The 14,491-nt window shown below is 41.6% G+C and overlaps 1 protein-coding gene across 8 annotated transcripts in view; it reads left to right on the top strand.

Moving 5' to 3' along the window:
- Positions 1-14,491, top strand: part of LOC139992275 (low-density lipoprotein receptor) — a 64,046-nt gene that overhangs the window by 22,909 nt on the left and 26,646 nt on the right. For all 8 annotated transcript variants that reach the window (XM_072012979.1, XM_072012980.1, XM_072012981.1 and 5 more), the window contains one exon: positions 7,474-7,596. In XM_072012979.1, the coding sequence (XP_071869080.1) occupies positions 7,474-7,596 (123 nt within the window). The remainder of the gene's footprint in view (positions 1-7,473; positions 7,597-14,491) is intronic.

The raw sequence follows: 14,491 nt of genomic DNA, 5'->3' as shown, positions 1-14,491 counted from the left end.
AAAAGGAAGGAAGAAAGAAAGAAAGAAAGAAAGAGAGGAAAAAAGAAAAAACGCAGAGATATCGAAAAATATTAAAAAGTATAAAGATGATCGAATGTAAAATGACTATCAGCTTTTTTACGACGGTGTAATAGTTCTATGGTGTTTTTGTCGCCAATTTGTTGAAAAAAAGGGGAAAAAGATGAACGCTATTTCGAAAAATATGCGTCGAAACGGGTATAGAAATTTATGCACAACAGGCTGCGTGAATTTGTACCATCGTAACGTCGTGGCGCTATTTTTGGCGTGAAATTTTGCAAACATATTCCGCGTACAATTCCGGTGTACGATCCTTTCTTTAAAATTCTGCGAAAATATTTCATTTTTCCGAGAGAAATGTCAGTGTCAAATTTCCGTGAAAATGCCAATGCTTCGTCGATGCTTCATCTCGAAGATGCGGACGTCAATGTCTAAATAACAATGTTGAAAGGTTTAATTCGAGAAAATGATTTTTGCGTTGTCCCACGTGAATAGAGGAGGGAACGGAACGGAACGGAACGGACAATCGCATTATGAATCTCTTAGATTTTCTATCATTATTTCTCCATCAATGCGACAACAAAAGCTCGAAGAACGAAATATATTTTCGACGCGAGATAAAGGAGAAGACAGCGCAGGGAAAAGACATTGAAGCGGGAATAGGCAACTTACGGTAGATTCGTTGGATCGCGCGATGACTCGAAAGTGAAATCGCGTTGGTAGGGACGAGCGTGCAAGAAATGCTCGACGCGCCTCTCGAAGTGAAAAAGCGGCGTACGAGGAAACAGGAAGTCGATGGGGCGATCGACGACAGAACGCGGACGTCGCCGGTTCTATCGGTTCCACGATTCTTACGAGCAGAAACTCGCTATTCGCGCGTTGAATCGTTTAAGCTGATATATCCACACCCAGCTGAGTATAAAGAAAGGATCGATTTTTTTTTTTTTTTTTTTTAAACTATTTCTATCCAAATATATTTTTCGAATGTACTTGGCCATAGTAATTTGTTAGAATAATAGACATTTTTATACTTACTTGTTTATACCTTACTACGCGCGTATACATGTATATTTCGACAAAGAATCTTGCAATATCAAATAAAATAAGCGTTTAAATAAAGCTATTTTTATTAAAAACGTTAAAATAAACGTCGGCTTTTAACGCAGGGATTTAATGTTTGCTGCGATCGAGATTGAAAATATTATTTTTCCCGCAGGATCATAGCTATTACAGATTTCAATCGTGACTGGAGAATTACTCGTATTGCCCGGTATATTCCACTCGATAATAGCATTTTAATTGCATTTTCGTAAAAATGACGTCCATCGATCGTATAATTTTCAATAGACGCGAAAGAAAAAAAGAGCAACCCGATACCTTCGCTCGTATCGTATTTACTTCTCGCAAAGATTAACAAAGCATCGCGGAATAAATATCAAACTTCATCTTCGATTTTCAGTGTTTGCCCGTTCATTCGTCTCGCATTATCTTATCAAAGGCAGGCGGAAAAATATTTTTCCGCCGGATCGGCGAACGATCGACGTACTATTCTGCGTACTATTCCTAGATTTTGCGTGGTCAGAGCTTTTGCGTTCAACGTTCGTTGTATCGTACATTTCTTTACGTTAAACGGGGTAAGCCGTGAATCACGTATCGCGTTTTCGATAAAATTCGCGATTCTATTGTACAGCTGCGCGATGAAAAATGAACGTAATACGTTCCGAAATAAAATGCTAAAATTTTTTCACGCGAGATTAACGTAAGAATCAAGAAAGCCGAATTTTAGACACTCGTTGTATCTAAAGTTGCTAAAGCATCTTCTTAGCTCGTAGAACCATCCGGTCCGAACAGATGAATCTCGTTGACTCTCTGTCCGATTCTCACCCGTTTCTCTTTCTCCATCGGAGGTTAACGGACTGTTCAAGTTGGAAAAAAATACGAACGAACGTTTTCGATATTCGGTCCGGTGCTATTTACTCGAAGTTTGTCTCGACGGATCGAACGTTCTTGGAAATGAAAGCGCGATTGAACATAAAAAGAATCGAAGATCGCGGTAGGGTTAAACGAATTTTCCTTCGACGATTTCTCTTTCCCTCGTCGTGGGAAGTTTCAACAGCTTCTCCGTATCGTCGATAAAACGTGGACGGATCACGTGGACCCTAATGCGATGCGATTTAACGCGTGGCCAATTACGTAGTTACTTTTGCGCCAGTCCGACTTCCTGGATTCCGGTTCGATCTGCTCTCTAGCCGATTGCCGATTGTGCAACGGCGATTTTTCCGTTCCATTGGCAGATAAAAGTCGCGACTAAATACGTATCGTGGCATAGCTTCAGGGGTAAATTATTACGTCTACTTAAATAAGAGAAAAAATTCGTATAGACGTATATCTGATATGACCTTATTTTCGAGTTAAAGCTGCTTTTGCGTTGCATCAGTGGCTCGACTGCCTTCGCAGAAACTGTTTCAACCGAGTATTTTTGTCTCTAATACAACCTTCTAACTATATTATATTGTACTATCACGTGATTTACAAATGACGAACTTGCGTATTCGTATTCGTATCGTTTCTTCGCTTTGTACGTATCTCTGTATCTATATTCTTCGAATTAGTCGTTTAACTCGTACATGTACCGTCATCGTGTCGTTCGTCGTAATCTGCAAGTTGCTTCCTAGTCTCCAAATCGGAGTGAAAAATCAATTCGAATCTATGCTTCTACGATCAGACAAATTTTCTTCGTGAAAGAACGAACGTCTTACCGTTATAGACTTTTCCATTTGTTCGAGTCGATCGACGACCGAATACGTTTGATCGATTCAACGTCGTCTATCCACGTATCACGTACCAAAAACTTTAAGCGCAATTATTTATTTCGCAAATAAAATTCCAGCCGGTGAAATCGAGCTGAACGATCGATCGAACTTGTAACTTTGTCGATATTAGTGGCAAATTATTATTGAAAATTTAGAAGAAGCGTTTAATCGAGTCGATTAATTCGACTCGTGACAAGCTCGTACGTTCGAACGAACCTCCTTCTTTCCTCTTCTCGTCTGCCGGATTCGTCTCTAGAGTTTTATGTCCGCGTATTTTTAAATAGCGCCTAGTACGTTGATCGATGGCCGAGAGACAAAAAATCGGATTGTTCGCTATCGATGTTCGGCGCCAGAAACGCGCAAACGATAAAGTATCGTAGTCCCGTGTTGTCATCGAGTCGATCGTATTTTAACCGTGGCACAGCAGTGCTCTTTAAAATTCAATGAAACGAACGGAAAAATCGCGGAACGAGCCCCTTGAAATTCGCGTGCGACTTCATTTCGCTTTGTTCCCTTCGAGTTTGTTTCAAACTCTCTCTCTCTCTCTCTTTCTCTTTCTCTCTGTGTGTGTCTCGTTCAAGCGTTTCTCCTCCCGAGCTTAATATCAGATTTTAATATCGGAATTTTTTTTCATCCGGTCGTTGGTTTAGCCACGTTTCTCGAGCACTTCTCTTCGCTTCACTTCGAGGCCAAACGCGACTCGCGCGAGCTTAGCCGACAAGTCGACGTATCTGGGTTCAGCCTAAATAGGTAATTCAACTTCCATAGGTTCTCGGATGTCGCGCAACTATAAACTGAACTAGAGCATTGGCCAACCGGGAAAAAAGGTGAAATCGCGAACGATACTCGAACGTACTCGAATCGCCGAGATAATTGGTCGATTAATACCTTCTCGTGGCAGACGATAGCCTAAATGGAAAATCAAACTTTCGTTCGACCAACGAAAATATTTCTTTGCCGATGTTTCTCTGTTATTCGGAGGGCTGGATAGGAGCGTGGTACGAGAGCGCTTTTTGTTTTTGTTTGGAAAAAAAGAAGGAAGAAAGAACGAAACGAGACGAATAGAGGAAACGAACTATAGAATACGCGTTTATCTAGAGGATTCCGTTTTCAATTTTCAAGATTTTCTGAATATCTATTATAACGCGTTTTTATTGTTTTTGTACTACACAGATTTTTCCGCCAAAGTTTAAAACGTTTGCCATCGCAGGAAATTGAAGCGAAACGTCCACCGCAGTGGATCGTGTTTCACTCGAGAACATATTGTACTTTTGTACAATTAAGCGATATAACGTGTTCCTATCGTAAAGAATATCCGAAACTTTTTTTTCAAATCAAACGCGTCAGTCGCGTGTATAAAAGTTTCGTTATATGGAAAAAGGTATTTCCGCCATTGTACGTATTGTATTTATAACGGTATATTAAATTTCGTATCGTTTGGTACTACTCTCGCATAACTAGAAAAATTGTATGCCGCGAGAAAGAATTCGATGAAAACGCGTGTTTCAGTGGAAAATAAGAATATCAACGTACGAGTCCTTTTTACAGCCATTGCGATATTTTTTATTTTCTTATTTCCTAGCTTAAAATTAGATGCAAGTCGATTTTAAGTTTCTTCGAACGGACTTTGTATCATTTTTCCCGTAAACTCGTCGGTTGTTCAAGACGTTTTAAAAATAATCAACGCGACAGGAATTTAACAATCGCGTTTTTTCCTAACCAAATACTCTAAGGTTACGATTTCAGAATCTAATTCCTGCTCGCAGAACATCAGCAAAATTTGATTCAAATACGACCAACGTGAGTTTCAGTGGAAATAAAGTTCAACTGTGAATGGAGTATTAACAAGTGGTATTAAATAGACTTAGGATAGGATATACGAAGTTAGCGTACTCGTATTTAGGTACTCTGTAAATCTAACCTTCCAATCTACGACGAATTTAAACATCAAATAAGGATAAAACGTGTTTTTGTTTTTTTTTTTTAAACTGTTGTAACGTTGGTCGTCCTACGATTTCTTTATATACGTTACGTACGTTAAGTAAGTGTATTTTCCTCTATTTTCTACGAGTAATTGATATTTTTCTGTAAGTTTTGCTTAGTCGTAAAACCGTCCAGTTCTATTAATAGATAATAGATCAAAGAATATTTGCAATATCAGCGTATTTTTCAGTCTACAAAGTTGACCAACGCGCTTTCTAAACGTCTCGATCAAAGATTAATATTCGTTATTCGTCGGAATATTCGATCAATAAACGACAGATGGAGCGAAGCGATCGCGAGACCAAAGATTTACAAAAATGGCCAAAGTGCTCCCTCTCTCCTCTTTCGCAGCGTAAACCGCGATAAATGAAAATCCGTATACAAATACCATTGACGTAAATCGTATTCAAAATACGGAATTCACGTTCCGCTCTATAACGATCCGTTCCTCCACATTTTCTCTCTGTATTTTTTCTCCCTTTTTCCGATTTATCTTGTACTCGCATTCATTTGTATTACGCGTTTTACGAGAAATATTTTCGAACGCGAACGTATACCTTTAACGTAAACGAAGGATGTACTTTGACGACTGTACTTCGAGTCAGACAGAGGCTTTTAACGATAGATAAGAAATTTGCGAAACGTTAACAAGTAGCCTATACAACGATGCTCTTTTATATATAACGTCGAAATGGCGAACCACCGTGTATAAAATATACGGACCAAGCGAGACTTAAATATCTCGTCTCTCTGGAAAGTTCGATTTCATAGAAACTGAAAACTTTCTAACGCGATATCTAACGACGTGTCTAGACAATCGATCGTACGATTATACTACGTACAATTTTATTATGAAACGGAGACTGTGCGTGGTTCGCGCCAGGCCGAGACGCGTTAGCCCTCTCACCGCCGAGACGCGAACGCCATTCTGACGCTGTAACCTGGCAGGATTGCGTGGGCCATTGTAACAGTTTCGTTGCGTTATTATTCGTTACGGTTGGCAATAATCGATCTCGTCGGAGTCCTTGATCTCCGAAGCGCCGTCTCGACGCTTCCTGATTCAGCGAAATCGTTTGTAACGAATTTCTGTTGGATCGGGCGAAAAGCAACGATAATCGCGTCTCGTTGGTTGCTCGTGCTCGTCGCTCGTCGTTCGTTCTCCCTACGCGGCAGATTCGTGTGCGTGCGTTCTACATCTATATCGGCGTGGCTGTCCTCGGGCCCATATATAGGGGCCCCTTTACTCGGTCGCTGGCTTACAGCATCCGCAACCGTCAGCGCGAGTGCATCGTCGTATTTCTCGCGGTGGTCTCGTTGTTTGAAATCGCTTCGAATCGTCGGCAGAACCGTGTCGATTATTTTCTCTTTTTCCTCTTTTTCCTCTTTTTCCTCTTTGTCCGCTTGTCGCGTTAAGCGATCAGAGCGATCGCGTCGTAACCGCGTCGTAACCGCGTCGTAACCGCGTCGTAACCGCGTCGTAACCGCGTCGTATTCGCGTCGTCCACTCCAAGTGGTGCACAGAGCGACGGGAGAGCTTTTCGCGAGTTTCCTGCCGACGTTGCCCAGTTTCCAACCTTTTTCCTACGCTATTTCCTTCGTCGTTTCTCGTTTCCGTATTCCCCAGACCGTCGTCCAGTGATCTCGACCGAGTACAGAGAAAAAAGAAAGATAAGAAAACGAGAGGAGAGCAACGAGATATAGATATATATATATGGAAGATACTTGCAGTTGAAAAGAGAAATCTTTGGCCTCTGTGCGACGGGAGAAGCTCGGCCGAAGAGAGTCGATTTATTGGAAAATCGTTTCACGGACGATTGTTTGGTCGGAGATCCGGAAGGTGGTTTGGTGGTGGTAAATCGGTGGCCAGGCCGGGTAGAAAAGAGGCGAGAGAAGGGGGATAAGAGTATCGTGATTTCGGAGAGATCTCTGCGGAGCGGCGGGTGCGGGTTTTTCGGGTGGGCGAAAAGCATTTTCGTCGGTTCGAAGGGATACGGGAGCCGATGAAGCTCGAAAGATGCTCTGAATAGATGGTGCCGGTGTTTCGGTGCTATCTGCTACTTTTGCCTCGCTGGCTCGACCTGGCATAGTTTCGCCGCCGCGGTAATCGCGTATACGCCGTTTTATCGGCCGTTTCGCGTAACTCTTGAAACTCCGTGAGCCGCGATAAAACGATCGACGAACGATTTTCTGCCGTTGCGATATTAACGAAGAGAGGAAAGGGGGAAGGGAAAGAAGAGAGAGAGAGAGAGAAGCTGGCAGAGCACAGCAGCGGAACCTCTTGCAGTACGTACGCAGGGGGAGAAAAGGGCCTCGTAAAGCGTTGCACGTTGAAAGCTTTTATATTGGATCAGCGATTAAAGTAGCGGCTGCGAAGGTGTCGAGAACCGTGCCGTTCTGCCTCTCCCCTCTTCACGGTGATACACGGAATATACGCGAATGTTCGTGAACGCTTCGTACGATTGAAAAACGGACTCGTAAAGCACACATTCTCGCGAGAGTATGCGGTTCGCTGGAACATCGATGCGTCTTTTCAACAACGCGCCGCGATGCACGTGCACGCTGCTGCCGTTGTTGCTATTGTTGCGATTGGCGTGCGTCGTGCACCTCGTATCGGCCATCGGTGACGATTATCATCACGACTACGAACGTGCGCTTGCAGGTCCGCACAAGTGCACCGACTCGGAGTTCAAATGCGCCAACAACAAGTGCATACCCGGAGCCTGGCACTGCGATGGCGAGGATGACTGTCACGATGGCTCTGACGAGGATCCAACGGTCTGCAGTAAGTACTTACGTTCTCTTCTTTTCTTCTTTCCTTCTTCTTCTTCTTCTTCTTCTTCTTCTATCTTGTTCGATGGAACGATTCTATTTCCTCTCTGTGTCGTAGTTAGTTTTTAGCAACGATGCGATGGTTATGGCCGGAATAAATTCGACTCGAAATGATTTTCAATTACGCGGCCATGCAAGCTGACAATGGAATTGCGAGGATTTCCAGATTCCGGGTGTAGATCGTGAGATTTTCAGACGGTTTTAAGAGAATATTTTCGCGCAAAGATTTTCCCCATATTTCTCCTTATTCCCTGGTTCTTTTCTTCTCTCTTCTTTTCCGCCCAATCATTTTTTATCGTTAACGAGCTCCCAAGGAAAATACCCCGGGGTTTCTTGCTCTAATTTCGCGATAAAAGTTCCCTTAAAAAGTACGTCGCAAGTACGTTCTTTTATCGAATATAAAAATTCGGAGACCGTAGATGGATCAAGGATTAAGGTCACATTTATACCGAAGGTAAACAGAGAACGTCGAGATCGCCGTACGATTTCGATTAAACGTTTCTCGTTGGATTAATCCTCGATATCGCGGTTTCTCGATCGATATAGTTTTTTCCTTGAGCAAATATTTTTGCGCTGCCAGTCGAGCCGATCCGAAAGAAAATATTCGTTCCAGGTTCCTTTTCATTACGAGACTCGCGTTTGCTTTTTCCCTTTTTCCAAGCAACTTTCTTCGCGATTCGCAGCTCGTTCGCATCGGCCATCGGATCGTTCCCCTTCTTTCGAATATGTCGTCGCGATACTCGGCGACGAACGTTGGAACCATGTTTCAGAACATCTACGATCTACACCCTGCAGCGATATTAATCGCACGAGCCGGAGTCAGCTTTATTAATCGTAGACCGTCTCGGAATTACGAGAGTCGAAGAACTTGGCTTGGCTGGTGGAGTTTGTAAAGTGGAGAAAAGGGCTTTCGAAGGGAACACGAGAACGTTTCGTAGGTGCGAAAGATCGTTCCTCGCCGGTCTTAACGTCTTTCTTTTAAAAGATCTTCGTTATGATTTCGTTGGAAAACGAAACCGTAGCGAAACACGGTCGTAGAAGCGGCAGGATCGTGAATCGTAAACGAGACTTAGGAAACGTAACCGTGGAAGAAAGCTAGACTCGTGGATGTGGCTTAACGACTGGCTTTTATTTACCGCGTAATAGTTGCAACCTTTAACGAGCAATCGACCACGTTTATTTATGAAAATTAAACGCGCCAGCGTTTATTTTAAGATAACCCTGACCAGAGTCTCTCGCGAGATTGCTCCCTTTTTTTATTACGTTTTTCATATTATCATCGAGCATGTAAGTTATTATTAATCTCTATCTATTCTTTTTAACGAATTCCACTAGCCAATAACTCTCTTCTACGCGTATTCGCAATTTTAATTTTCTTTAAAATTCGTTGTCCATTTATTATATCGTTTTTAACGTCTATATCTGTGGTCGTGGCCAAAGTAAACGAAGATCGTTTCGAGTTGCACAGGCTAGAACTGTAACGCGCAACCGGGGACAGCTGTAGAGCTCGCAGAATTTTTAAATTCCTACATTTTCGTATTTAATTCCCAACGCGAACCAATGCACACGCGCTTGCACGTCCGTGCAAAGTATTTAATGGAACAATACGAATGGATTTTGTTTCCCCCGTTGCGCTGTAAGCTCATTTGTTCGCGAATGAAACCTACTAAAAAAGAATATATATATATATATATATATATTACGCGTATGTACACGTAGGTTTGTACGTACAGTGTCCGACAAAAGTATTCGAACGCCCTTAGAAATTTTTTAGGTATACGCCGTACGAGATATTTTGAAATCTCGTTGGATCTGAGACACGGCTGTATTATATCGATAAAATTTGAAAACAATCTCAAACTGTATATACGATAGAAGCTACGAGATATCGGTTGCAAGCATACCCTTCGCAAAGATTATCAAAGTATTTGTAATTATTTGTTACACGAAGAAACCGCGATATTCGGTAACACCACCCTTTTCCTACCGATCGTACGTTCAAGGTTACCATTCGTGCTGTATACCGTATATCGTGTACCAAGTTTTTGCGTATGTTTATCGTATATTCTAGTAAGCGTACGTTTACCATAAATGTCTGGCAATTTTTCTATACATTTTCGGATTGGTTTCGAATCGTTTACGCCGTTACGACGACGATAGTCGTGTCTCGTTGCAATGCCAAGGAAATTTCAAACGGTTTCGTACAATGCGCGTAATATACCCATAAGAATTTTCCGTAGCAAGTGTCGGAATACTTTCGCGAGCCGCTGTACGTACATCTCGGAACAAAAGTCTCAGGACGGTCGCTACGCCGATTGCGAGATCGCAGGAACTAAAGGGCGTGACGAAGGTAACGAGAAATGGCGTGTAATTTATAATTAATAGCGGTATGCCAACGATTTTGTTGGAACACGCGTGCAGCTTCAAATACATACTCGACGCGAAATGTCGAAATCATCGAAATTATCGAAATTATCGAAATATTAAAGGCAAATGTGCCGAGAGACTTTTGAGCCAGAGTATACGTACGTACAATATATGCGACAGCGCATGCACGTTAGCTGCGTCTGGATGCGCGCAAGAAAACTTGGTTCGTTACGTTTAACGGCGAAATTATTTGTGGAAGTAAATCGTATCGGCAAACAGAGAATTATTTCGACCGTGACACACGTGCGTGCTTGTTTTGTTCGAATATCGGTTTGTTTCTTGAGAGAGAGAGAGAGAGAGGGAGAGAGAGAGAGAGAGAGAGGGAGAGAGAGAGAAAAGTTCCTGTTTGGTGGATTCGGACAAACCATCTCGCATCGACGTGAGATTAGAGATTAGAGATTTCATATAATTCTTATCGTACTATTTTACGCTCCGTATATATCTCGCTATATCTTGCATCTGTGTGTTTGTATATGTTGTTCATATGTATAAATATATATTTTATTATTTTCCAGAGGTAGATTGTTGCGCGATATCGCGTTATTAATAATAACAACGGCTCGTTCTGATTTCGTCGGGCAAATACCGAATTAATATTCATGCTCGTGCATTTCCAGCCACGACGTATATCCATCCACGATAATTAATATTCAATTATAATGGGCTGGTATGTAAATGCGGGGAAACGGTGCGCGCCACCGCTGATTACTTTCCCGTTTTGGTAATTGTCCGCGCGATCGTCGCTCCATCACCATTATTTACAACAACTATTCGACCAATTACGCTTCTCAAGCTCGGTTCCCGCGAATTCCGGCATCGGTTACGATTCCGTTACACGCGTACGATCGCTCGTGAAATTCCGTCTACGTGCTGTAAAACTTGGAAACGTCGTTTTTGCGTTTCGTATATCGCGTGTGTTACGTAAAACGTTTTGGAATTTCGCTAGCATCGTAATGAAACGCGATTTTGGCGATTACGTTGGTCGAGATTGTCAAGTATTCCAACATCGATCCGACATCGTGCAATTGAAATACGAAAGATTAATATATCTCGGGAATTCGTTTAGAAGCGATAGCGAGTAATAGCAAGTAATAGAACGCGTCAGAGTTGCATCGATATTATTTTAATATCGATATTAAAAAGAAATAGAGGTAATCGTATAATACGAACTGTTTAAATACCTTTACGATCTTTCGGATATATTTTATTCGGGTCTAATGCTATATTTTCAAGCGTGTTTCAAACTCTACCAACGTAACGACGATAGTCGTGTCTCGTCACAGTGCTAACAAAGTTTCAAAATGTTTCGTATTACTCGCTCGTAATATATTCGCAAGAGGTTTCCACGACTGTTCCAATATTTTCGCGAGCAAACGTATCGAAATAAAATTTGACGGAATTTCTCGCTGCAAAGTTGGCGCGTTTGCTCTATAGATTAGGGAATAGATAATACAAAATCGTATACGTTTTAGTTCGATAAAAATGGCATTTTTTGTTTTCAGAAGGGCTATGAAAAATTATACGGTCTGTAGTATCGATCGAACGTTAGGGAACTGCTTCTTACCGGTGAGACAGGAAACGAGCGAATGAAAATTACACGGAAAAGTAGGTCATTGTTACGACCTTACGTTCGAGTCGAGTTAAACGCGTTAACGTTTCAGAAATTCCTACGAAATATACATTTTTGAATTTTAAAGAGAGTTTCGCAACACTCGTTATACAATTACGGAAATTAGGGCTTCCGAGTGCAAGCTTTCGAAAGAAACGTCTCGATGTTTCGCATCGCAATTACCTTCGTCGGGTAGTTGAATTTGCTTTTTAATTTTGTTATTCCAAAGTATACAATCCGCTGTCGGATGGACGTTCGTTAAATTCTTCTTACATCGAGTTTATCTACGTAAATGATAAGGCGGATATTTACGCGTTTATAGGATATTTCAAAGCGTAAAGCTGTAGTACGGAATATACATGGTATAGAAAAAAATATTGAGATATTCAAAAGTATCTCGTTACGATATTCAAGTTATCGTTCGGAACGCCTTCAAATTCAGTAATTTCGGATAAAAATATAAATTTCTAAATATCCGCGATTTAAAAACGATAAAGATACGATGGTTGCTCGATTAAAAATTCGAACAGTACGCGGACACGTTATTGGTATCGATCTGAAATTTTGACATATCTCTTTCGAAAGAACGTGGTGGTTGGCGAAGAGTCGTTTACCGAGCACGCGGAGAGCGTGAAAAATCGATGTTTGATATTAAAAAGCGATACAAGTTACAAAACTCGGATAATTAAAGTACTTTGCTGCTACTTTATTAAATAAATCGAAAAATATCCGGTCGTTCGTCGATAGCTACTATCGCTATTAATTTCGGGTTACCGAGCTCGAACCGTAAACACCGAACAATAAAAATCTTGCGGGAAAACATTCTTTTCCAATGTTTCGTCGATGCTTGTATGTTACAAAGTATTGTAACGCACCAGCTCGTAACGCGATTAATAATTCCGTTGATCTCGCGACGATCGAGAGACCGAGAAAGGCGACCGACGTCGATCGTGTTTCGCTTTTTGGTTAATAACGTATTCTGATAAACAAAGCGAGAGAAGCTAGAACACCGCCTTTTCGATCGCCGATCGATCGAATTTCGAAATTGCTCGTCTATTTTTGTTCTACGCGTACCATATTTTTCACCTGCTTGCTAACACTCCGCTTGAAAAAATTGGAACGCGTGGAACAAAAACGAAACGTGCCAGAGTGTTCTTTCGCCGTTGAGGAGAAACGCGAACAAGGCAAAGGTCGCTTTTGTTACGCGTCGTTCGATCGGGTCGCGTGAATTAATCAGAACGAGTCCGTTGTCCATCGATCGATTATTGAAATTAGTCTTACAAGCCGTGGGAACGAGCGAGCCTGTTCTCTCGCGACTGATTTTTGGGAAGAAGAAAGAGACGCGGCCGAAACGTGGCCCTTTGGTCGGCCCTTGAAACGCGATTCCCTCGCCGCGAAAGCAGGTATGTGAAAGTGCAACTTTTCGGACCGGTTTCGCGCAGGTGAAGCGGATTGACGCATGAACGAAAGCTACCGTTAGTTTTGAAACGCTTTTGCAGGCGAATATTTTCGACTGCTCTTCTCGCCATCGCACGGAGAAATATCGATGGAAGCTCGTTGAACTCTTGAACGCAGAGTAAAATACGGAAAAAAGAGGAGGTATATCCAAAAACAGGAGGAAAAAAAAAAAAAAGAAAGAAAAAGATGAAAAAAGCAGCCTGGATAGTCCTATCGGGGGACGTGTGCGACGGTGAACGTAGTAGCGTGTTTCGTATCCGCGGGAGAATTAGCGGGTATTTTAAATTCTAAATTTATCGTGAAAAACTGTGAAATTGCACGGTGATTTTGATCACGAAGGACGTCCAGTATGGTGGCTGGTCTATAATCAAGTTACCTACGTAATGAAAACCTTTTCGATGCTTTTTTCGTTCGAAAAAAAAAAAAAAGAAAAAAGAAAAAAAAGAAAAAAAGGAAAAAAAGAGAAATAGAGAAAGAGAGGAAAAAAAAATCGATCATAGAGCGTGCTTAACACGGCGATCGATGCGTACGCGGTGTATGCACTTCAGATTTATGGAAAATTAATGCGGGTTCCACGTTATTTTATCCTCCAATGACGCTCGACGATTTTATTTTATTACGAGGTCAACGAGTAGCTGATCTGCGATCAACAGCGACGCGATAAGAATAGGAAAATCTAGCGTTGGCTTTTTTTTTGTCGCCTATAAAAAAATTTGGTTTTTTCTGTCTCTAACTAGACAACTACGCGGTACGTAGTTATTAGCGATAACAACGAAATACGCTTTTTGGCTCTATAGCGACGTGAAACGAGAAACACGCGAGTGATCTATATTAACCCCTTCGATTTTATGAACGCCTATATGCGCTAAGCGAAATCCATTCTCTTCGTCTATGAATACATTTGTGTATATGCATTGAAAATTCCATTGCTGCGAACTATGTACGTTCAACGCACTCCGTAGTCGTTTTCTTTCTTCTTCTTCTTCTTCTTCTTCTTCTTCTTCTTCTTCTTAACGCAAATACAAATCGAATGTCACTTTTTTAAGTTCGATCGATCAACGTTTTCTTTATCTTCATAAAGAGATAAAAAGATAGAGCATCGACGTGTTTCATCGCGTGGATTACAAAGTCCGGTGAATGGACCGTGCATCACTGTTCGACCGTAATAGAACGTCGTAAGATAAAAGTTCGATCCACAGATGTTGATATATAGCGTAAGAAAGAATCCATATCGAAAGGGTTAACTGTTGGCGATTCTAGTAGCCTCGGACGTTTTATTCTACCCGGTTCACACTCGGTAAGCTGCTTGTAACGTTATAACATTGTGATATATAACGTTATCTTTGACAAATTT

The sequence above is a fragment of the Bombus fervidus genome, chromosome 11 (assembly GCF_041682495.2).
Source record: "Bombus fervidus isolate BK054 chromosome 11, iyBomFerv1, whole genome shotgun sequence".
In the NCBI taxonomy this organism is placed as follows: domain Eukaryota; kingdom Metazoa; phylum Arthropoda; class Insecta; order Hymenoptera; family Apidae; genus Bombus; species Bombus fervidus.
Note: the sequence above shows the minus strand (reverse complement) of the source record. Positions and strands in the feature narration are given on the sequence as shown.